This window comes from Lepidochelys kempii, chromosome 15 (assembly GCF_965140265.1).
Source record: "Lepidochelys kempii isolate rLepKem1 chromosome 15, rLepKem1.hap2, whole genome shotgun sequence".
In the NCBI taxonomy this organism is placed as follows: domain Eukaryota; kingdom Metazoa; phylum Chordata; order Testudines; family Cheloniidae; genus Lepidochelys; species Lepidochelys kempii.
Window position 1 is genome coordinate 27,532,193 of NC_133270.1, and position 23,112 is coordinate 27,555,304.

Sequence of the window (23,112 nt, forward strand, 5' to 3'; positions counted from 1 at the left end):
AAGCAAGCCCCAGTTTAAAGCTTGGCTTCCCTCTCTCGTCTTCTCAGCTGTCCTAGCCACTTCGGCTTCTTCCCCCACTGGCCATCCCCGAGCTCCTGAGCTTTCCTCTGCTAGCAGCGCAGTAGGGCCCCCAGCATTTCCGCAGCCCCTCGAGCACCGTGGGGAAGGATTTACACCTCTCAGTCCAGCAGAATCATGGGTTGGGGGCCGCTGCTGTGGGCTGGACTCTCCCCCAGCTATTGCTGATATCTGCCAACCCCTTCTTCCCCCTCCCCCCAGTGCTCAGAGCACGGGACTGACTGCACTGGCGAGGGGCTGGAGTGCCACAGAAAACCCACTCCTGGAGACAGGAGGGTGACCGGCTGGGGATCTGTGGAGAGACAAGGAATACAAACCAGTTTCTCAGGGAGGTGGGTAAAGTACCCAAGTAAAAGCCCAGCCCCTGTCTCTGGGGCCCTCTCTGCAGATGCCCTTTGCTTTCCCAGCCACTTGCCTCCTGCTCCCCAAGCCGCTTCCTCCCCCTGGATGCATTTCCCATCTGTCTCCCACACTGCCAGGCCTGGGCCAAGCTATACTAGTAATGGCTCTCTGCAGTCCCAGGTTCCTCTCCCTGCTGCCAGCCACAGCTTCCCCTCAGCTCCTAACGACAGGTCTCTGTCAGCCTCCTCTGCCCCTCTCCTTCCCCCGGCCCCCCGCAGAATCCCCCACAGACAACTCTGAGCCATGCCCGGGCCTAGCCTGTCCCCCCTCTCCTAGGCGCCCGGGGGAATGGCCAGAAGCACGGCACTCCCGTTGAGTGGCCGGAAGGGCTTTGGGGCCATTTCTGGCTGGAGTTCCCCCATGCTCTGGGACTTGTGGTGCTGGCTTCTGGGGGGTGCCAGGTGCTTCTGGGCCCAGCCAGGGGGAGATTCTCTTTGGAGATCGGCTAATGGAGTGGCGTCATCTCCGTTCCAGCCGCCATGCTGATCTTACGGTACAGTGTGCTTGGAGCGAGGCTTGGTACCACGCTGGGAGGAAGGGGATCTAGAGGCGTTCTCAGCCCAGATCCTCCTCTAAGTGCTAGGCACACAGCCTGATGCCCACAGAAACTGTGTAAACTGCAAGGTTGGACTCTGCCCCCTGTGGTCTCTCCCCTTCTCCACCCCCACCCCCCCATACATGGGTCAGAGAAGCCCCACAGCTACCTGGGAGAATTCTTCCCGAGCACAAGTTTTCCTATGAAACTCCCGCACACACGGCAGAGCCCCAGTGTGTAGGGGGCATGCTGGCAACGGGAGACGTTCGCCCATAGTGCGTGGCACCACTGGGAGCTCCTGGTGAGGGTGCCATCATTTAGAGCAGCCCGGGGGAGTTGACTCTATTATGCTGGTGTGAAGCAATCAGGAGGGCGCAAAGACGGCATCATGCCGTGTTCCCTCAGGGCTGCGAGTTCCCAGCACAGGCTCTGAACCGGGGCGGGACATGACGAGGAGACACTGTGAACACCAAGCTGGTCTCCAGCCTCAGTATTTTGGATGCACAGTGGCACGGAATCTCCCACTTAACACTAGGTTGATGTGAGGGGAATCTGAGGGAAGAAATAGCAAAGATTCATAGAGTTTAAGAGCAGAAGGGACCATCAGATCCTCTTGTGTATCACAGGCCATTATTTCACCCAGCTACTCCTCTCCTGAGCCCAGTAACTTGTGTTTGACTAAAGCACCTTCCTGAAGAGGACGCTCACCATGCAACCCAACCTCTCCCCCTGTGACATCTGCTCTAGGTGCTGGGCTTGTCTCAAGGGAGCGTGAGTGACATGCTGTCCAGGCCCAAACCATGGAGCAAGCTGACCCAGAAGGGCCGGGAACCGTTTATCAGGATGCAGTTATGGCTCACCGATCAGCTTGGCCAAGGGATCAGCCAGCAACCAAACCCCCCGCAGGGTAAGTTCATGCTGCTCTTTGTCTGACGGCTGCCTTGAATATTGTATGTAGGGATGGGCCTAAGCCATATTTGGGATCCAGTTTCCAACTTGGCCAGAGCTTGAGGATGTTTGGAGGGTTTGGCCCATCTGTGGTGTGAACTAACCAGCGCTATTCATCTGGTCCATTGGATTGACCCAGCTGATAAATCAATAGATGGGTCAGTCCACCTGTTAGACTTGTCGATCAATCTGATCGTTGATGCTTGTATCAACCATAAGCCATGGAATTTCCAATGTTAACCTGGAAACGTCAGTTACTTTCCAGCTCTCTCTTCTTCAACCAAACCCAGAAGCAGGAGCACACCTAGCAGGATAAAATATCTCCATAAGATCTGCACTTCCCGATCTGGCAGGTAGATTTGCAAGTTGTTTGCAGAGGGCTGAGCACAACGGGCCCTGGCCTCTCTAGGCACTAACCATAATACGAATGATAAATTATAGCAGAAGTGCCAAAATATGAGAGTTGGGTAACATTTTTCAGCGGAAACCCTTTTTCATCGAAAAAAATGCAGATTCAGTGACACCGAAACAGTTCATGAATTCATGTCAATTTCACCAAATTGTTCGTTTGGCGCGGGAGAGGATTCTGAAAACATCCAAGCATTTCCTTTCAACATTTTCTAAACAAACCATTTTGTTAAATTTGAAATTATTTCTGGTTTCAAAAGCTCTTTGAATTTTATATTTAAAATTCAGAACATTTTAAGAGTCAAAATTGAAACAAAGCATTTCATTCAACTTGACATTTTCTTCCATTTGTGGAATTTTTAGTTTTCGATCTGAAACAAAAAAATTTTTTCCGACTTTTTTAAATTGCGAATGAAGTGAAAAATCAGTTCTGAACCCCTGCAGAGACCAGTCTCACAATATTACTTCCTGACTGGCAGCCAGCTGTGCTGTACATTTCATAAACCAGCCTGTGCTTAAGAAACTTCCAGCCTAAGGTAGTTAGAGCAGAGTCATTAGGAAGAGGATCCAACATTTTGGGGGCTTATGTCTATGGATATTTGACAGCACCCATCCACAGGTCTGCACCCATCCACAGGTCTTCAGGAGGGTTTGAACCTGAGACCTGTAGCACCACAGCACAGACCTGTGCCACTTGAGCTAAAAAAGGAGTTTGATTAGGGGCACAAGTAGTAGGTTATTATCCTGTCTCTGGCACAACCACAAAGGGGGTGCAACCCACAATGTACATACACGTTACAGATTGATATGCACCCACAACTCCTGTAGAGTTGCATGCATGTATCTCGGAGCAAAATGCAGCCCTCTGTGCAGATGCAAGGCATGGGGCTCTCTCTCAAGGTGTGCCGCCGTGAGCTTCATTCATTTTCTAGTAAAGTCAGTGGAAAGACTCCCATTGACTTCACTGACACTGGATCAGGTGTCAAAGCCTGTTTAAATAGAGAAAGCAAATATAGCTGGTGAGCACCAGAGACTACAGGGGCACATGGCATGCTGCATTAGCAAACCAGTCTGGGAGATTGCCAGTCAATCCTTTGTCCCATCTCAGAGCCATTAGAGATGCTGACACTGCTCATCACAACTATTCCAGCTGCGCTCTGCATTGACCTCCTTTGAATTCTTAAACACAGGAGGAATTTTTGTTCTTTATTCTGTAAAACTCAGCCTCACCCCTCTTCTCCCCCCCCCCCCCCCATGCTGCGTTCTAATTGCAGTGCTACATCTCCAGGTTAAAACAAGGCATGCTCATATCCCCCCAACACACACACACACACACACACACACACACACCCATGCTGTCATCTTTGGGAAAGGATCCTTCATGCATCTTTCCAGAGCCGTTGTTCTGACATATCCGACTCTTTTCCAACCCCCTTAATTAGTCTGTTAGACAAGATAAGGTGGTTATACAGATCTTTCAAATGTTATTTTGTCAGAAATTGGTTTTGAATGTCATCTAGTAAAAATAAACCCCAACAACAACAAAATCCCCTGGCTGTGTGCCTAGAACAGAAAAGGAACTGGGAGGGGGAGGGATGCTAATGTTGTGTTGTCTCTCCTCAATTATTTCCACCACCACAGGATCTGTATAAAAGATTTTGCCTTATTTCTCCCCCACTTCCAAAAAGAAGAGACACGTGGCATTTCTCCAGCCTGCACATGTTGCAAACGACAAGTCACCACAATAAATAATGTTCAGATTATTTTATTTCTCATTGATTTTTTTTCCTCTCCCTTCCACCTCCACCCCCCCACCACCACCACCAAGGTGACTGCAACACACAAGCTGGAGATTTACTGCAGAAATGAATTCTCTGTCAACCCCTATTTGCCCCCAGATGATCTCAGACTTGACTGGAATTGACAGTTGTTAAGAACGGGGGAAAGACCAGGCGAGACGGTGTGCGGCAAGATTAGTCTGCAGCCGCACACAGGCAGCTGACAGATTTGTACAGAGGATTTTGTTATCAATAAACCCATTCAAAATAATGTTTCAATTGCACTTAAATGTCTTCCCCTGTGATCTATCACGGTGGAGAGACAGTCGAGATCTAGAGCGGAGGGGATCTGGGGAGAAGGGGCAGCGGCCAGGGCAGAGTGAATATTACGTTCACTGTCTCACACCTGAGTTCTTATTTCTATGAGTTGTTCGGCTTGATGCTCACATGCAAACTTTCACTAGTTGTGAAAGGTACCACCGGGGCCAGATTAACACCATCCAGCATCCTAGGCCCGCGTGGGGGGGCCCCCCAGTCAAGCAGAGGGCTGCTGGCTGTGGCCCTAACCATGACGAGATGGGCAGCATCCTCCCCTAGTCTCTTCTGCTCTGGTGCCAAGTGTGGGGCCAGATGCCTTCCTGTCTGGCTGCAGTGGCTGTTGCTGCAACCTCTGCGTGAGGCTGTCAGCAGATTCAGACAGACGTTGTTGCTACATTGGTCATGTGGGATCCACCTTTTCAAGCTCTTCCTCTCAGCCAGGAGGGCTAGAGACATAAAGGGTATTGGAAAGAAAGCTTTGATTCTGCTGCCGTTGTAGGACTCTGGGATCCAGGGCCCTGGGGATGGGCCTGCTGTGCCCTCGGACTGGGCTTTTGTCCCCAAATCTGTAGGTTTCTCGTGTGCCACAATCAAAACCTAGTATTTGCCGGGAGCATTCAGGTGAGTAAGGCTCAGGCTGACCCTTGTGTCTCACATCTGGCTGACTAGGAGACAGCAGCCAAACGCAAGTGACTAGCTCATGGTGGAAAGTCAAAGCCATGGCATGGCAGCTATAAATAAGCCAGCAATAGGAAGTGGTGCTGGTGAGTCAACAGGCTGTCCTCTTGCCACTGAGTCAGGGCTGAACTCTGGACTCCAGCCCAGTGCTTGGGATTAATGTGCTGCAGAGGAGAACTGGGTTTCTCAAGTCCTAACTGCTTATGGCTAATAAGATTCCTGCAGCACCTTTTGCAAGAGTCAGCATGTTAACCCTGCTCTTTCACCCAATGTCCTTCCGTCCTGCCTTCCTAAACGCCCCCTTGCAGTTTGAAGTGGAGATGATACTCTCTTCTCTGGTGCATAGTGTTGCTCTGTGCTGTTAAATAGTTGCTGCGTTTTGCCCCAGAGGTGGCTGCATTTCAGTGATGCGGGAAATGATCCCTGGGTATAGCTTGCCTGGGATCCTTCAGGTTGAAAAATGCTCTGGGATGTTATCAATGACTAGTTAGGTTGAAAGGCTCATTCAGAAGCCTCTGTCCCACACAGGGCTAACTAGCAAACAATCCGAGCTCACCAGGCTAAAATTAAAACCCCTAAGGGCGAACACTACCGCTAGGAGGAAACAGGATTGTGTGAATGGCAACAATAATGCTTTGTCTCCCTGGTGTTTGACAGCCAGCCCTGGAGAGACCCAGTCTTCTCCCTCCCCACCACCCAGCCCTTTGGAGCAAGACAAAAGCCCCCCAGAGCCACTCACTCTAACTCTGGAGAGCAGCAAAGAAAATCAGCAACCGGAGAGCAGGTCGGCCTCGTCGCTGAGTGGGAAGATGTGTCCCAACAGCCAAGCACTGGTGGGCATCCAGGAAATCGTCGCCATGTCGCCCGAACTAGACACTTACTCCATCACCAAGAAGGTCAAAGAGGTGTTAACGGACAACAATCTAGGTGCTGATTTCCAGATGCCTCTTGGCGAGCCGCGACGTGTGCTTAGCTGCAGAGATGGGCGAGGCTGGGGGGGACTCTGGGGTTTCAGTCCAGCCTGGAGCAGGGAGAAGGGTCAGGCACACGGTTTGGTTGTGGAAGCAGATCCGGGGGGCTCCATTGGGGAGCATTGGATGGGGCTTCTCACCAGGTCTAAGGGTAGGTTTCTGCTTCAGCTGGAGGGATAATTCCCAGCTTGAAGAGCCAGACCTCGTGCAGCTGCAGCAACGTCCATAACTTTAGCACACTGGCTCGAGGAGAGCGCGCCCGGGTCTGTCTGCTCAAGCTGGAAGTGACACCTCCATCTCCAGCGTAGACATCCCCTCGGCGTCAGACCCTGAGCGAGGCCAGGCTGTGGCCAGTCCGATGGCAAGGAGGACACCCCAGCAGCAGGGAAGCTGAGCATGGCTGGAGACCGGCTGATTCAGCCACCTCCACTGCACAATATTCTGTTCATTGCTTCCTTCATGAGAGCATCAGCTTCGTAGCAGCAACAGACGGGCCAAATTCCCCACTGGGATGGGCCTGCTCCTGCTCCCCTGAAGTCAGTGGGAACTTTGTCGCTGGCTGAGATAATCAGGGACAACTTCATTGCAGGCAGCGGTGCTGGCAGAATAGTCCAGTTGGCATAAGGGACAGTGCTGAGCTCCAAACCCCCGGTTCCAGGCCTGAGCCATGGTGGCGTATGGCATAACCCCCCTCTGCTTCTCCTCTGCCAGGCCAGCGGCTGTTTGGGGAGAGCATCCTGGGCCTGACGCAGGGCTCGGTTTCCGACCTCCTCTCCAGACCCAAGCCCTGGCACAAGCTGAGCCTGAAGGGCAGGGAGCCCTTCGTCCGCATGCAGCTCTGGCTCAACGACCCTCACAACGTCGACAAGCTCCGCGACATGAAGAAACTGGAGAAGAAAGGTGAGCGTCAAGGGGAGGGATAGCTCAGTGGTTTGAGCATTGGCCTGCTAAACCCAGGGTTGTGAGTTCAATCCTTGAGGGGGCCATTTAGGGATCTGGGGCAAAAATGGGGGATTGGTCCTGCTTCGAGCAGGGGGTTGGACTAGATGACCTCCTGAGGTCCCTTCCAACCCTGATAGTCTATGAAAGCCCCTGAGCTCACCGCAGCACCGGGGCACAGAGCCGGGGCTGCATTCTGACCCAGGTGTAAATCCAGAGTCACTCCCTGAACGCCACACTGGATCAACACTGCTGTGCACCAAATTCAGCCTCACGTGTCTAGCTAGTCATGGGCTGGCCTTTATTGAAGGCAGTTCCTTGTGAGTTGGGAGATGATTCTGCTCTCGCACTGGTGTAAATCAGGAGTGACCGTACTGAAATCAATGGAGTTACCCCCGTGTAAACCTGGGGGAAGGCAGGTCGGAACCTCTGCTGCTCAGTGTCATCAGTTCAACCGAGCAGGGATCAGAGCTAGCGGACTGCTGAGACAAACCTGGGACTTGCGCGTTTGCCCATCGCAAGCTGGTGACTTACAAATGACCTTGCCATGACGATAAATAGCATTCCAGGCAGTGTTACTGAATGGGGGCGAAGGGCTGACAGCGCCAATCTGGGCGCTCGAATAGGGGCATGACCAGAACGTTCCCTCCCCACCCCATGGTGCAATATGCTGTTGCTGGTTGACTCTTCCCTCCACCCTAGAGGTGGCTGCATTTCGCCAGAGCAGGACGTACTTGACGGTGCTGTGCTCTGACAGTCTTCGGGGCTGGCAGGTGCCCTACACAGGCGGGGTGTCAATAGGAAGTATTGGCTGGGGCTCGCCAGTCTCCAGTGCTTGCTCTGGCCTTCTCGGGGGGTGTAATCGTCTTAGAATGACAGGATTGCAAGCTGCCGAGATACATTTCCTCATCGCTAAGGAATGACAAGAATGCTGTGGTCAGAGAGGGTTTGGGCAGGTGAGTGCCCCGGTAGAGATGGATTGATGAGACGTGTGCAGACGTAGGCTCAGGGTCAGTTATGTCTGCATTTTTGCCAGCGGTAACCCAGCTCCTAGGGTGAATCCCCCTCCCCCCAGTGCAACCCAAGATTCAGGCCCTGGTGTCTGGAGGGGAAAGCCTGATGCTTTGACCCGCTGCAGCACTCGCTTGCGAGGAGGGAAAGGCCAGGGAGCGCGCTTTCTGGAAGCTGCTTGCAGCTGCACTAAAACGGACCGTGCCGCGTGCGGTTTCTGTCCAGGCTGCCTCAGATTTGGTTTGGCTGGTTTAATGGCCCCGGCCTCTTTGTTGCCAAGTTCCCCATTGGCTGCCCACTGGGAGAGCCTGGTGGTAGCAGAACGAGTGGCGAGATGGGCCGAGGGGTGTTGGCAGCACAGGGCATCTCATGGACGGCTGTGTCTTCTCCTCTCCTGTTAGCTTATCTGAAGCGTCGCTATGGGCTGATCAGCACCAGCTCCGACAGCGAATCTCCCAACACCCACTCAGAGTGCACCAGCCCCAGCCTCCAGCCCCAAGACCTCAGCCTTCTCCAGGTCAAAAAGCCCCGGGTGGTCCTAGCTCCAGAGGAGAAGGAGGCCCTGAAGAAGGCCTACCAGCTGGAGCCGTACCCATCCCAACAGACCATCGAGCTGCTCTCCTTCCAGCTGAACCTCAAGACCAACACGGTCATCAACTGGTTCCATAATTACAGGTATGGCAGGTTCAGGTGGGGTGGAGCCATCTCCATCTCGGCGGGGAGCGGGACGGGGTGGGGATCTCGGGCGGCTCTACGCTTGGCAGAGCCATAGCTCCATTTTCAGTGGCGAGACGTTGGCAGAGGGCTGCCTGTCATCCTCAGGGGGAGCAGGAGGGGAGGGGACCCCAGAGGAAGGTCTGTGTGTTTGTTGCTCATAGACACAAACCAGGTTCTCCTGAGATCTACCTGGCCCTGGCTCGAGGGTGGGGGCACTGGGGTGTCAGTGGGTGGCATTTCCATGTATCACACAGCAGCAAGCAAAATCCCACAGCCATAGATCTCACAAACCCAAGCGAGGAGTCAGCATGCGGGGCACAGCGGGTCCCGGATGGCCCAGCCGAGTGGGATCGCTCCACTGCAGAACCTCGGGTCTCATTGCTAACACCATCGTGGTGTGGTCACAAGCCCAGCGCTGGTTCCTGGACTTGCAGCCAGGCTGGCCAAGAGAGGAGTGAGCAGCCAATGTCTGTTAAAACAGGGGGTTGATTCTGAAACCTACTGACGACACGTTCAGTGTCAGCATTGATAGCTATTGCAGCTTGCTGCTGCAGAACCTCACCCATGGCTAAGTTTCAAACCCACCGCTGGTGTTGCAGAATTGAACAAGGCAGGATTTGTGCACTGTGCAGGTTCAAATGCTGCATCTGGCCCTGTCTGGAGTCTCAGTGAGCAGACACGGTCAGTCAGGAGGCCAGAACTCAGAGCCACTCCATCTCCAAAGGGCTGCTCTCTTACATCCACCAGTCTCAGTTCTTCTTCAATGACTAGCATGGGCCTCCGGTCCAACAGCTGCCTAGCAAGGGCTAACACTAGATCCCTGGCTCTTCCTGCCGGGCTCCAAGGGCCTCAGGAATCATCCTTTGGCTCCCACTCACTGAGGCGTGCAGACATGTGGGGTGGGGTGGGGCGAAGTGACTCTGGGGAATGGATGGAGAGATTATACTTGAGTAAGGTGCAGACAGATGCAATGGATCTTAAAAAGAGCCAGCCTGAGTTTCTCTCAGCCCAGCTTCCAGGGGCTGGTCTACACACTGGTTTTGTATCATGCCAACAATATCACTTTGAAACCCCAGTCCAGCTAACGCAGTACAGTCCCCTCGCGTGGATGCTTATGCTGGTACAAAGGTGCTTATATCTAACCCTGGACAGTTCATTAGCCTCGCTCTGCCTCAGATCTCCCCAAGGTAACACCACTGGGGGTTAATGCTAGGGCTGCCCAGCATTGCTTGCACTCAGTTTTTTGGCTGAAGAATGCGCTTGTCTCCCCTCCCCCGCAGAAAAATGAAACTGTTTGTGAAAATGTGTCCAAAAGTTTTTGTTTTTTGCAACGTTTCCCCCAATACTTTACCCTCAAAATCACAACTGAAGTGTTTCATGGAGGTGTCAGTCAGTGAAACGGCGAGAAAACGGTCAGAGAAAAAACCCACGTGGAAAATAATTGCAGCCTGTGGGGGTCCATTGGAAGCCTGCGCGACGGAAACAAGTGGGAAAGTTTGAACAAATGTTGACAGATTGTTTCCCTATGTTTCGGCCCACTCTAATAGCAACCGTCCAGGGGAGTTGGGAGCCTTCACTCAGCGTACACTAAAAATGTCCAGGGGCACGGCTGAGCCTCTCTAGTGCTGTAGTGTAGACACTCCCTACAGCCAGGGGTGGGGTTCTTCTGTCACGGTGGTAAACTCACCTCCCTGAGGGGCAGCAGCTAGGCTGACAGAAGAATTCTTCCGTCGCCCCGGGTCTGTCTACGCTGGGGCTTTGGCCGGCTTAACGACGTCTCTCACACCCCTGAGTGACGTCGCTAAGGCGACCTGACTTTCTAGTGTGGACCAGCCCTCAGTAATGTGGCAGCCTGGGCTCGTGGAGAGGAGAAGGGATTCAGAGGCGAAGACACCCCCCACTCTGAGGGGCTCGGCTGGAGCCCTAATGCTGCTGTTACCGTCCTGTTGTGCTTGTCCTGCAGGTCCCGGATGCGCCGGGAAATGCTGGTGGAAGGGGCCCAAGACAACGACACAGACCTGGAGCCGAGCAGCTGTGGGGGTGTCGCGCCTGGCAGCAATTCGCACAGAGTCCCCAACCCGCTGAGCCCTGATTCAGAGGGGGAGGACAGGAAGCCCGTCTTCAGAGACACGAAGCACAGAGGGCCGAACGAGACCCTGATCAGGGTCAAGCAGGAGCAGATGGAGGCGGGGGAGAAGGGCGACTGTTACAATCCCCGGGACTCTTGCAGCCTGCAGCGGGAGACGGAGCACGTGGGGGCCTCTATCCAGCATCCCCGACTTCTCAAAGAAGAGCAGGTGGATGCTGCTCAGGACGCTCCCCAAAGCACTGCCAGCCTCACCAGGAGCAGCGCTTCGTACAGCACCGTGCATGCTGCTGGCGCTCCCGATTGCTCTGCCCTACAGCCACCCCAGGAATCGGAAGGTGGAGAGCGGCTGCACCCTGACCCCGTTAGCTTTAAATCTGCCTCGGAGTCCTCCCGCTGCAGCCTAGAGGTCTCTCTGAACTCGCCCTCAGCTGCCTCCTCTCCGGGCCTCATGATGTCCGTCTCACCAGTCCCGTCCTCTTCTGCTCCCATCTCTCCGTCACTGCCAAACACCGCCTCCGCCAAGGTGCAGAGTTCAAGTCCTGCCGCAGATACGGGCTCTTTACAGCAGAGCGTCAAGCTGAACTCAAACATCCAGCGGAGACACGAGAAAATGGCCAACCTCAACAACATCATCCACAGGCTAGAAAAGGCAGCCAATCGGGAGGAATCCCTGGAGTGGGAATTCTGAACGGTGGGCAGTGGCTGCAGAACAAGGGTCTGATTGGTTGCTTTCGTTGGTACCAATTATAAACTTTCTGGAACACGTTGATGGAACAGGGAGCCCTACTGGCGTATATATATAAATATATATATATTTTGTTAATTTCATCACATGCTGAGGACAAAAGAAAAACCCATTTGGTTAATAAGAAAGGGATGGAAAAACAGCACGTAGCTTCTGAATCTTCACACCTGATGAAAGGGAACAAAAATAAATAAAACCCAATCTTTGTTTTAAATGTGAAAAACTGGGAACACTTTTAGAAAAAAAAAAATATTTATAGACCTCTTTTAGATATTTTAATAAAAGGATACTTTGGAATTTATTAACAGCTTAAGCTGTTTTGATATTAAAGAGAGCTATAAAATCAAGATGATGTAGCAGTTGTGTCATTAAATGTACACTGAAGTCTTGTAGTTTGCCACTGGAAGAGATTAAAAAAAAAAGACTTATTGATCAAAGCCATCGAGAAGCACTATAAGACTGACCAAATTTAATAAACTTTTGACTAGCGGTTTTTCCACATTTGTCTGTAAGACACTGCATTGCTACTCTCCTTTCCAGAGACTGTGGTATAGTCCGTGAAGACTCTAAATTGAAAACCGTGATGCCATCAAGTATGTATTTAGTTCTGGTGGTACGTTTTGAACCCTTTGTAACACAGAATGTCACGTGCAGTTGTATATGTTGTAGAAAATGTCTGCAATAGCCTTCCTGAACAAGCTGTAGCATGGTCCATAACCAATTCCTTCCACTTCCTCTAGTGAGTAACCCATGACAAACTGAAATGAACTAAACAATTTCAGCGGTTTGCGGCAAAGCTTTCTGTCCGTTTAAAAAACGAAAAAATGAAATAACCCCTCGCTCTGATTTTGGGAGGGAGAAGGGCAAGGTTCACGGGTGCAAATTGTCTTTTGACTTCTCTGGTTTGATGGGAACATACGTTAACAATGATCATGACATTGCAAGATTTTTTTTTTTATGCATGAGCATCACCTCCTTTGGTGAGTGGGCGTCAGCCAGCAGGACACCTTAACTCTGAGCTTTCAATGCCAGTGCTTGGGGGCGAGCACTCAGAAAACATAAACCACCGGCTCACATCCGGAGTCGGAATCTGTTTGTTTTTACCTTGGGCAGCTCCAGCTTTTCAGGCAGAAGCACCTTTATGTTGCTAGATTTTGGGCTCTAAGAAGAGCGCCGAGCAGAGAGAGATTTATCCTCCAGGTTTGAATCCGTCAACAGTAAATGGCTTTCTTTACATGTTATGGTTTCTGCATGTCAAATAGGTCCTCAACTGTTTTCTACAGCAGCACTTGGTTGAAGTTACAGCCTAAGGCCAACCGCCTTCCCTGCACTGAGTGAAGGGTATAAACCCTTGACGGTAGAAAGGCAGTGCGGCTGCACTTGGGGGTGCTCGCTTCCACCCCACCCCCACTTTGCAGTGGGCGCTGTTGCAACAAATTGCCCTCTGGTACCTGCAGCATCTTCCCGTGCTTAGGCAGGAGGTCCTTGGTAATTGACCGGGGCCCTGATTCAGCAAAGCCCTTTTAAGCACATGCTTTGACTTTAGTGAGGCCTAAGCACGTGTGTGAAGTTACACCTCAGTGTTTTGCTGAACTGCGGCCTTCAGGCCTGATCCACAGCTCACTGAAGAGTGCAGGGGTCTTTCCATCGATTTCCGGGGGCTTTGGATCAGGCCTCCCTTACAGGGGGGCACGTGCTGAGTTGTCAGCCATCGGACCAGGCATTTTAGCAGCATCAGTGGCACGTGTAGCTCTGTGCTGTTGAATTGCCCTTGCGATGGATTTTTCCCCCCCATTCTCGCAGCTAAAGACTGTTGAATAGACCAAGATCTATCTTAATCCATGCCAGTGATCAAGCCCTGGCTAATGCTATGCCTTTCAAAGAAGACTGGTTGAAATGAATTGTGTTGGTTTGTTCAGTACTGCGCGGGGGCTTTTAATGGCATTTGGCAAGGACCAGACCGCAGCATGCAAAGACCTACCCATTCCCTCCCTCCACAGATGCAGCCAGTTAAAAATCTCCGCACCGAATGATGACTGAAGTGTCGTGAGCGCACATCTGCCGGGCACGGAGGTGATGCATGGAACAGTTTTCCACTGTATACATTTTTATCGGAATAGAAGGTATTTTTATACTTGGGTGGCAGTTAATGACCAATTTTAAAAGCAAATCCATTTGACTCCATGACGGCCAGGATCCCATCTGCCATATTTTAGCAACCATAGTCCTGTCTGAACAAGTGAGAGCTTGTCTAACGGAACGATTTGTACGGTTTCAAACCCCAACATGCCATAGAAGGGCAAGGCGTACACGTTGACTACTATTCTTAGTGTGCTAGTTGTTAGCTTTAGTGGAACGGGATTTGATTAAGCACTTAGTCTAGTCTTTTGAACACAGAAATCCTGTTGTACTAAAAGCTAGTGGGACATGTTGATCACTTTTTGTTAGGCTCATGTACTGTACTTAAAAAGTTTCTATGAGATTGATGAACTTTGTTAAAAATTTTAAAAGGAACAAGTTCTGTAAAGAGCCACTAAATACAGAAGTTGTATAATAACTTTGCTGTTTCGGTCTGTTTTGTTCTGAGTTGGTTCCTAAGCAATCCCTTTCCTCCCTCTGTTCATCTCTCTGCTTTCTGAACCTGCAAGGAGTTAGTTCTTGATGACACAACACACCATTGATATATGATGTGTCATGTCTAGGGCCCAGCCTGCCTCCCATTGCAGTCAATTAGAGCTTTTGCCTTTGCATTCAGGGGCAGTGGGGCCTGCCTGGTTAAACTGTTCTACCCTCTGTAACTATCGCCTGCTTGCTTACATGTACCTGTGATTCCGAGAAGGAAGCAGCACTATCATCCAGTGGCTGGGGCACTAGCCCAGAAGTCAAGAGACCAGATGGAAAATCCTGGCTCCAGTGAAATCAGTGGCAAACCTCCCCCTGGCTTCATTGAACCAAGATTTTAACCTGGATTCTCACCTTGGCTCTGCCACCGACTCACTGTGTGGTCTTGGCCAAGTCACTTCCTCTTTCTGTGCCTCTGTTTCCCTGGACTAATGCTTTCCTCCTTTGGAAGGTGCATGGAGATGTGCAGGTGAAGGGTTCCCGCTAAGCATTACTATTGACTATTGCGGAGTGTGAACTTTCCAGCACACAGCTCGGCAGACCAGAAAGCATTTTGGACCTAAGCAGATTAAATAAAAATTTCAGAGTTAAGATTTGCACTAGCCCCGAAGCCAGCTGTCACCAGAATATCCTCCTGGGGATGGAGAGCAGACAGGCTCTTCCTCCAGCCTCCTCTGGGCCTGCTCCCTCTGTTTATCACCTCATCAGCCCACTGCCTGAAAGCGATCAGTTTTTCCCATCCAGGACAGTTCTCTGCGCTCTGACAGGGTACATCTACACTGCAAATGAAGGTGTGAGCACGGTGGCTGGGCGGACCCGTTCTAGCTTTAATCAAGCTAGCGCAGCTAAGGCTAGCGGTGAAGGCATGGCGGCATGGGCTAGTAACCCAAGTACGTACGCAGGCTGCCGGTACGCAGACAGCTAGCCTCCGCTGATGCCCGTGCTGCCACATCTTGGCGGCTGCTGGTGTGCGCTAGCCAGATCAAAGCTAGCGCGGGTATGCCTAGCCACCCCTGCGCTTCCAGAGACCGCATACCCAGAGTCAACTCCGTGCATCCTGTGCAGTCCTCCGGATGGGCTGAACCACACACCTCTTTCCACACAGCCCTGGGCCTGGGTCAAAATCCAGCTGGGGAGCTGGGTTTGAATTCTGCAACCAGCCCCTAGCTTACCATGGCACAAACTAAACCCCAGCAGCCAACCCGCCCCATATCGACAGCCCAGGGGCCATCTCTACTGACGCCCAGCCGTTTGGAGCCCACTCTGGCTTTCTGCAAGCAGATCACACTGCGCGTCCACTGCAGGTAAGTCCCTGGGGTGTTAAACGGGCCCCTAACCAAGGCAGTCCGCCTTCAGCTTCGACTAACACTTGGCACCTTAGCGGAGGGCTAAGGGGCGGCTGTTCTCATTGCAGCCTCTTTGTTTCTTTAAGGAGCCGGCTGACCTTACACAGATTCGTATCGCTCGACTGTTTTGTAGCTTCCGACAGGAGACAAGGTGTTGCCTTTGATGAATTAATAAATCCTTATGTTGTAGAACTGTTTAAGCGCGTTCGGCTGCTAACATGGTGGGGAGGATTTATTTTTAATGACTATCTGCAACTTCTCAAGAAAGCTCAGCCTGCTGCCATGGCAACCGTTTTTCTGTCTTTGTGGACAATTGAATGTTACAAAGTTAACCCTTTGGCTGCGAGTGGGGAGGGGGGTTCTCCACACTCCGGCTGCGGTGTTAGACAGTAGATCTGAGCTGGTTTTACTGAAGTACTTTGTTTAAAAAAAAATCCACAGCATTTTATCTAGCAAAGCAAGGTAAAGATTGGAAGGCCTGTACAGTAGCCAGGAGGCCTCTGCTACTGGCTTGGCTACGTACACCCTGAGTGACACTGGGAAAGTCACGTCACCCCTGTGTGCCTCGGTTTCCCTAGGAGTAATAAATCATCTCACTGGGTTGTTGCAACAATTCGTGTTGGCAAAGTGCTTTGAGATCCTCAGACTGAAGCAGCGATTGCCACAAAATAGAGGCTGGTTCGTTCTTGCTGTACAAACGTGTAGCTCCACAATCGAAACAGATTTGGGGGTAGCGGTGAACAGCATTAAAGCATCACTCCCTGGATGTGCGGGGGTGGGGGTTGCGGGCAAAGCAACACTCTATCCACATCTGAAATCGGGGCTAGGTTTGCCTGCAAGCTGGATGGATTGGCACAAATCTTCTTCCTCCCCTTCTCAGTGCCCATGCCGAGCTGGGGCCTGTCTCCCGTCTACCCCAGTGTGGTCATGGGTAAAGCAGTAGGGACGTGACCACTGTGAGTGATACTGGGGCTGGGCATGGTGCCAGGGTGTGGCTGAGTCCCCCCTGCTACTTCTATATTGATGGATAAGCAGGGGTTGTTATTGGAAAACTTCCCTGCACTTTGGGCTAAGCTGGCTCCAACCAGCAAAGCCCAGCTCCAAACCTCTGAAGTATGAAGGCACGGTTTTGCTCTGGGCTTTTACAGCCATAAACTTTCAGTCTGGATCTCAGTGGTTCGGATCCAGGATTTTGATTTGGCCCAGCTCTGATTCTATTGAAGTCACTCCCCCTTCTCCTTGGCAAGGGACCGTCCTGCCATGGCAGGTGAGTAGTCGCAGGCTCATGCCCAGCGCTGAGCCCAGCAGATCAATATTTGTGAGACTGTCTCCCTGCCCTGTTTATTTTAATGCAGCCATGCTGGGGCCAGCCTGCTCCCTGTTTTATGAGGCAGCTAATTACCAGTGATGCTCCTGCAGTGGATACCGGAGGCAAGAAGAGGCTGGTTGATGCACAAAGGGCTTTGAGACAAGAGCCAAGCCCCATGTTGTGAGCTGGACAATTCAATATTACCTGCCCTGATGGAGGCCTGAGGGCCCCATGGGCTAAGTGGGGCACTTGATGTTGTGAACGTAAGAACAGCCATATTGGGTCAGACCAAAGGTCCATCTGGCCCAGTATCCTGTCTTCCAACAGTGGCCAATGCCAGGTGTCCCAGAGGGAATGAACAGAACAGGTAATCACCAAGTGATCCATCCCCTTTGCCCTGTTTCCTTTCTTTTGCATTGGAGACTAAACAGGGCCCGGAAGTAAGGGCTATAAACTGACCAAAGTGTGGCCAGTTGCTTTCCCCAGGCTGGTGATTGAATCCACCAGCCTCTATGATCTCTACCCCAAAGAGTTTATGATTTTAATGCCCTCTCTTGCTATTACCTGTGCCCATGTGCCCCACTGAACCAAAGGCACTTGCAGGGTCAGGGCGTAATATGAAGGAAAAGCAGGCAGGGAAGCACATCATAAAGCTTGGTGTGTATTTTAAGGCTGGGAATGAAACTCAATAGGAGTTGGGCGCCTCACTGTCCGAGGGGATTTTAAAAATCCTGCTCCCAAATCTTCTCTCTGGGAGTGACATGGCAGCCACAGGGCAGCTGTTTGCTTCTGCTTGCTGTAGACATGCTGTTTTTATTTTGTTCGGTGCTAACAGTTACGTCAAAAGGGCTCAGAACAAACTGCAAACGGGGCAAAATGCCCCTGGGGCTCACCATCATCACCAGATTGGCACCGGGAGCCAGTCCAGCTTTCAAAGCTGGCCTTGCCCCATTGGGCTAGTGATATGCATGATGGAAATAGACAGAGGTTAGAAACGTCAGAGGAAATGAACTGGCCATGATGCATAATCCCCTTCTGATTGCAGGGCCACGGCTCAGCGCTGGGAATGGCAGATAGAATGGGGCACCCTAGATACCAAGAAAATGGAGTTGTGCAGAATTTAGTCCAACATCCTGCTTTAGGGCAAACAGGTGATGACTAATTTCTTTTTAACACTACAATGCATTTCCACAAACGAGAGTTCTGAGTGCTGCTTTGGGGCTTGATCCAAAACCAACAAAGTCTCTGGAAGTTGTTGACTTCAATAGAGCTTAGATTAGTCTCGTCTGTAGTCAATAGCTTTGAAACTACTTCCCTATTTTGCACCCAGTAACGTGGTGTTACATAAGGGGTCTGATTCTGAGCTCAGAGAGACAGGTGTAAAATGAAGCTGGCTAAAAAATGCAATGAACATTTTTGGAAATGCTTTGCAAAAAAATTTTGCAATTGTGACTATTTGAGATGCTCTGGCCCCTCGGGTTGGAAAGCTGCAGCCATTTTCCATTAAATATGTTGAAATATTTTTTTGGGGGAAAAGGTGTTTTTGAAAAGTTTTGACATGCTCTAGGTATAAAACTGGAGTAACTTCGGGGGGTGCTGTAGGACCTCAGTGCTCCTGAAAATGTAGCCCCAGCTGTCCCCCAAACAGAACATTTTGGCGTAATACATTTGGGTCAGGAATCCCATAGCTAAAGGTTAACCCAGTATATTATAGTTAGGGCCCTAATAAATTCACAGTCAATTTCATGATCCTAGGGTTTTAAAAATTGTAAATTTCATGATTTCAGCTATTTAAATCTGAAATTTCAGGGTGTTGTACCTGTAGGGGTCCTGACCCAAAAAGGAGCTGTTGCGGGGGTCACAAGGTTATTGTAGGGGGGGTTGTGGTGCTGCTGGCGGGGGCTCTGCCTTCAGAGCTGGGCAGCTGGAGAGCGGTGGCTGCTGGCCAGGAGCCCAGCTCTGAGAGCAGCGTGGAAGTAAGGATGGCCTGGGGTGGTCTTCCCACGCTTCCTTCTGCGCTGCTGCCGTCGGAGCAGGGCGGCCGGCCACCAGCCACTGCTCTGCAGCTGTCCAACTCTAAAGGCAGGGCAGAAGTAAGGGGAGCAGTACTGTGACACCCCCCCACAACTCCCTTTTTGGTCAGGACCCCCAATTTGCGAAACGCTGGTCTCCCCCATGAAGTCTGCGTGGTATAGGGTAAAAGCAAACAAAAGACCAGATTTGCTGCGGGGAGACCAGCTTTCACAATCTGTGGCCACAGATTTGGTAGGACCCTAATAACAGCCCAGGAGAAATAATTCTTTGAGAACAATAGAAAGATCCTGGAGCGAGTCACAGGAGCCCTGTTATTGCAAGTGGCGAATTTTGATTGTGGCAAACAGCTGTTTTAAAGAGATGCCGACAACGAGCTTTGGGTCTCACTCTTAAAGGTTTTAGTAAAGGTTTTAGTAAAGGGTTCTTTTATTGTGGGGGCGTTGGTTTGGATTCACGTTCCCCTACAGCATCAGGCGAGGGGCCCAGAAGGCAGTTTACGTCCAGTGCTCTAGTTGATTGAAATGTCCCCCTAGGTCTGACCAGTCTCTGAACTGCGGTAGCTGTGATGCTTTCACTTGTATGTCTGTTCTCCCCCCCCCCCCCCGCACTGTTTGTATCGCCCTCATCCCCATAGTTATCTGAGCACCTTGTTCAGGGAAGCTCCAGGACTCGCACCTGGCCATGGCTTTGCATTGTGTATTTGGACAGATAGCTATTGTAATGCCTGTGGGCTAGACACTGTTCCAAAGTCAGTTGTGTTTTCTAACAGACCCGTTTTCTAACAGTGAGTTTGAGCCAGGGAGGCTGGTTTGGATTCATGCTGTTTTGGAGGGGCACTGAGCCCTTTCAGTTCCCATGGACTCCAATGAGCCGCACAAGTGCTGATGGCTCTCAGCATCAGGTGCTAGATCAGTACTGCTCAAGTCAATGAGCGACTTGCCTGTTCCATCAGTGGAAGCAGTATCTTGTCTGACTATTGCACTTTGCTACCATCAGTAATGCACCAGGTTTCTGGTGTTGGATCTGCGAAGGGGTGGCTGTTGCTCAGACCCACGGGCTCGGAAGGTGTACAGCTGGGGGTTCCATGCTACAGCCTGAGGGATGATCAGTTTTTTCCATAGTGGAAGGGGCTTGGAAGCCAGATTGTTGCAGGAATTTTTTTTTTAAAATGACTTGAATTCTGAGCCTGTAAAGTTATAGGTCATATTCCCTGAGGGCTAGTGATTTGCACAATCCTGAATGAAGAAAGGGCCTCATGAAACTCTCTGACTCTAGTCTTGGACGATTGAAGAAAAATAAACTCAACAGCGTGTTTGCAGACAATCCGTCTTCCCTCGGCTGACGCTTCCGCTGTTGCCCAAGCTGGCAATTCTTGGAATGATTTTATATTTTCAAATACTACATGCAAAATCTCTGAATATTTCCACTTCCTACACTTTCAAAAAAAAACAAAAACAAAAACCCACGTTTGGAGATTGTTTATGATCTTCTTGGCTCTATGTTGTCATTCATATCTTACAAAAAAGTATGAATTTTGGTCTGACTTGCAATTTTCCATTAATTTAGTTTAAAAAATAAAATAGATTCACACTTCACCACAGACTTCAGAGAGCTTCTACCGAGAGCTGACAAGTGGTTTATAGAGCAAGGGCTGGAAGCAATTTATGATCAGTTTATCTTTGTGTATTTCCCAGGAATAAAATAGCAATTCTCGAATGAAAAAACAAATCCTTGGTGCCTTGCAGATCTATAGCATTTGGATCTCACACCATTTTACTGGCTGGAAGGAGTGGATTTCAAACTAACCTCTGAGGATTCTTTAATTATTCCATTAGGTATAAACTCTCCCTCCCCCTGTAACATTGTACTTGAATTTGCTTCCCCCTAAGCACAGAATGATAAATGGACCTTTGACCTACTTCAGATTAAGTCTGTGTGACAGAACAGCACCCATGCTACCAGTGGGTTTGATCCCGAGACTTTCAGTATTAAAAGCATGTCCCTCCACCACTTGAGCTAAAGCAGTAATTCCATTACCTGGTAGCAGTAGTAAACTCCTGTCCTGTTCTGTGAGGGGGTACATACACAGTCCCACATTCTGCCAGAGTGGGTTACAGATGGTACAGTGTTCTCATGACCTGTTGTGTAAAATTGCTGGGGGTTAAACCTTAGTATAACTCAAGTCAGTGTCAAAACTCCCATGGACTCTGGTGGGACCAGGAGTTGGAATTAAAACAGGCAGGGTGTTTAGACTAACAAGTCAAAGCTTCAACTACGTGCATCAAACTCCCCCAAGCAGCATTTCTAAACTAACTTTTCTTTTTGTAAGGAACTAAATTTGTTCTGAGAGAGGGAACATGCACATATCCCTTCTGAAAGAAAACTAATACCAGCCACACTTCTAATGACATTTCTTTGCAAAGTGTTACACTTTTCAAGTTACAAAACTGCTCTCCCTTTGGAATGAAAACACACATTCTTTGACAGTCAGACACTAACATAAATAAGGATACCAGTAAATTAAAATCAAGGTGCAGTAACATGAAACATAAAATGAAAAGGCCAGGCCTACATATAGATAAAATGCAACACAATCCATCTGGAGAATTAGGAGGAGATAATCCACTAAAACATGGCTGGGTTGTCTTAGTGTTTATAAAATGTGTGTATGATAAATAAGAGAGAGAGAGAGACACACACACACACACAGCTTTGACCCAGCACATGAATCATTCAACGTCTCGCCGATGGTATCATTCTCTGTCTGATAAATGTGTTCCTGTTGAATAAGCAAGAGAATTTTCCCCCTCAGCGTTTCAGGGATACTTCCCCTTAAAAGACAACTGGTGCTGGGATGCTGACAGCTTAACACTTTCAGAGGTTTTGAAGCCTGTAGCACGCAGCTGTTTCTGCCTAGCCAGGTATTTACCCCACATGCATTGAAGTGAAAATCACAGAATTTTCATTCCCTGCCATCGGTCGTTACTCCAAGGCAGTCAAGCGTCATACAAATTCGATTCCATGCAGTATTTTCCAGTATGCAGGAGCCTTTGGCAACCTCTCTGGGCTGTAATGCGGGAAGGATCATTTCTTCTTTAAAACCCTTGCCCAGTCTAAAAGCGAGCTCGCCTCTTACATTACAATATGTGCATCCGCAGGGCCAAATTCGTCCTGGAGGTAACTCCACTAGCATTCCCTGGCGTTACTGCAGGGATGAAGTTGCCTCTGTGAATTTAATGACTCCTAATGAGCAGAGACTGTACACACAATGCCAACCACTGTAGATTGCGAAATGATCAAAGTAAAGCTCTTCTGTAGTTCTACCAGGTTGCTCTAGTTCACTGTGAAAGAAGTTCACTCCTGCTGGGTAAAGTTAATGGTGATTTTCTGTCCAGATGCAATTGTCAAGTCCTAAGAAACCTCATTTATCTAGTGCAAGAGTCTGGCTCCTCTTGTCTATTTTTAATGTCCCTGGAAACTGAGAACATTAGGAAGAGACAGATTTCCCACGAAGCAGTTTGTATGCGGGAGTAGTCAGAGTTGTCAGCACAAAGACGGACACAACCAGGGTTGATTTTTCTGACCTATTCCAAGGTCAGCCTGGCTTCCCTGCCCTGTGAATGAGGTATTTTCCATTGCACTCGCCTACCTAACTGCTGTCAAAGATGGTGAGGTCAAAAGCAGATCTCAGCCAGCGTTGCTGCTGGGATTGGCAATGAATCCGTCGCTGGGGTCGATTCTGTACCAAGGAGAACTCTGTGTTAAGTATGGTAGGGGCATGCGTCATTGGTAAGACAAGCATACAAATGCTAGCATTCCTTCCCTGGGAGAATGGATTTAAAATTCACCCACATGACAAGCTGGAGAGGAAAATAATATTTTTTGAAGAAAGATCTTATAACTTTTCAGTATTACAATAAACAACACACACACACACTGACCCAGCAGTGAGTCTGTGGCATGTTATACAGTACATACAAGGAACACAAAACAAGGTGCACAGAAATGACCTTAGCACTTATGATCAGAGAGGTCATTTTCTATTTAGGCCGTTTTAGGAGTATAAAATATTCCCAAGAACTGGACATCACTCAGCGAGCCAGGGGCTGCAATAATATGTGCATCACTTCAATGGAGACATTGTCCCACAATGTAACTGACAGGAGAGAGTAAAAATGTACAAA

The 23,112-nt window shown here is 50.0% G+C and overlaps 1 protein-coding gene across 14 annotated transcripts in view; it reads left to right on the forward strand.

Annotated features, from left to right (window-relative positions):
• Positions 1-14,174, forward strand: part of CUX2 (cut like homeobox 2) — a 228,626-nt gene extending 214,452 nt beyond the window's left edge. For 12 of the 14 annotated variants that reach the window (XM_073312603.1, XM_073312590.1, XM_073312593.1 and 9 more), the window contains 5 exons: positions 1,763-1,922; positions 5,803-6,072; positions 6,828-7,016; positions 8,468-8,741; positions 10,747-14,174. In XM_073312603.1, coding sequence (XP_073168704.1) covers positions 1,763-1,922; positions 5,803-6,072; positions 6,828-7,016; positions 8,468-8,741; positions 10,747-11,560 — 1,707 coding nt within the window. In that variant the 3' untranslated portion in view covers positions 11,561-14,174. The remainder of the gene's footprint in view (positions 1-1,762; positions 1,923-5,802; positions 6,073-6,827; positions 7,017-8,467; positions 8,742-10,746) is intronic. The other 2 variants (XR_012155035.1, XM_073312602.1) reach the window with 2 other exon arrangements.
• The last annotated feature ends 8,938 nt before the right edge of the window (positions 14,175-23,112 follow it).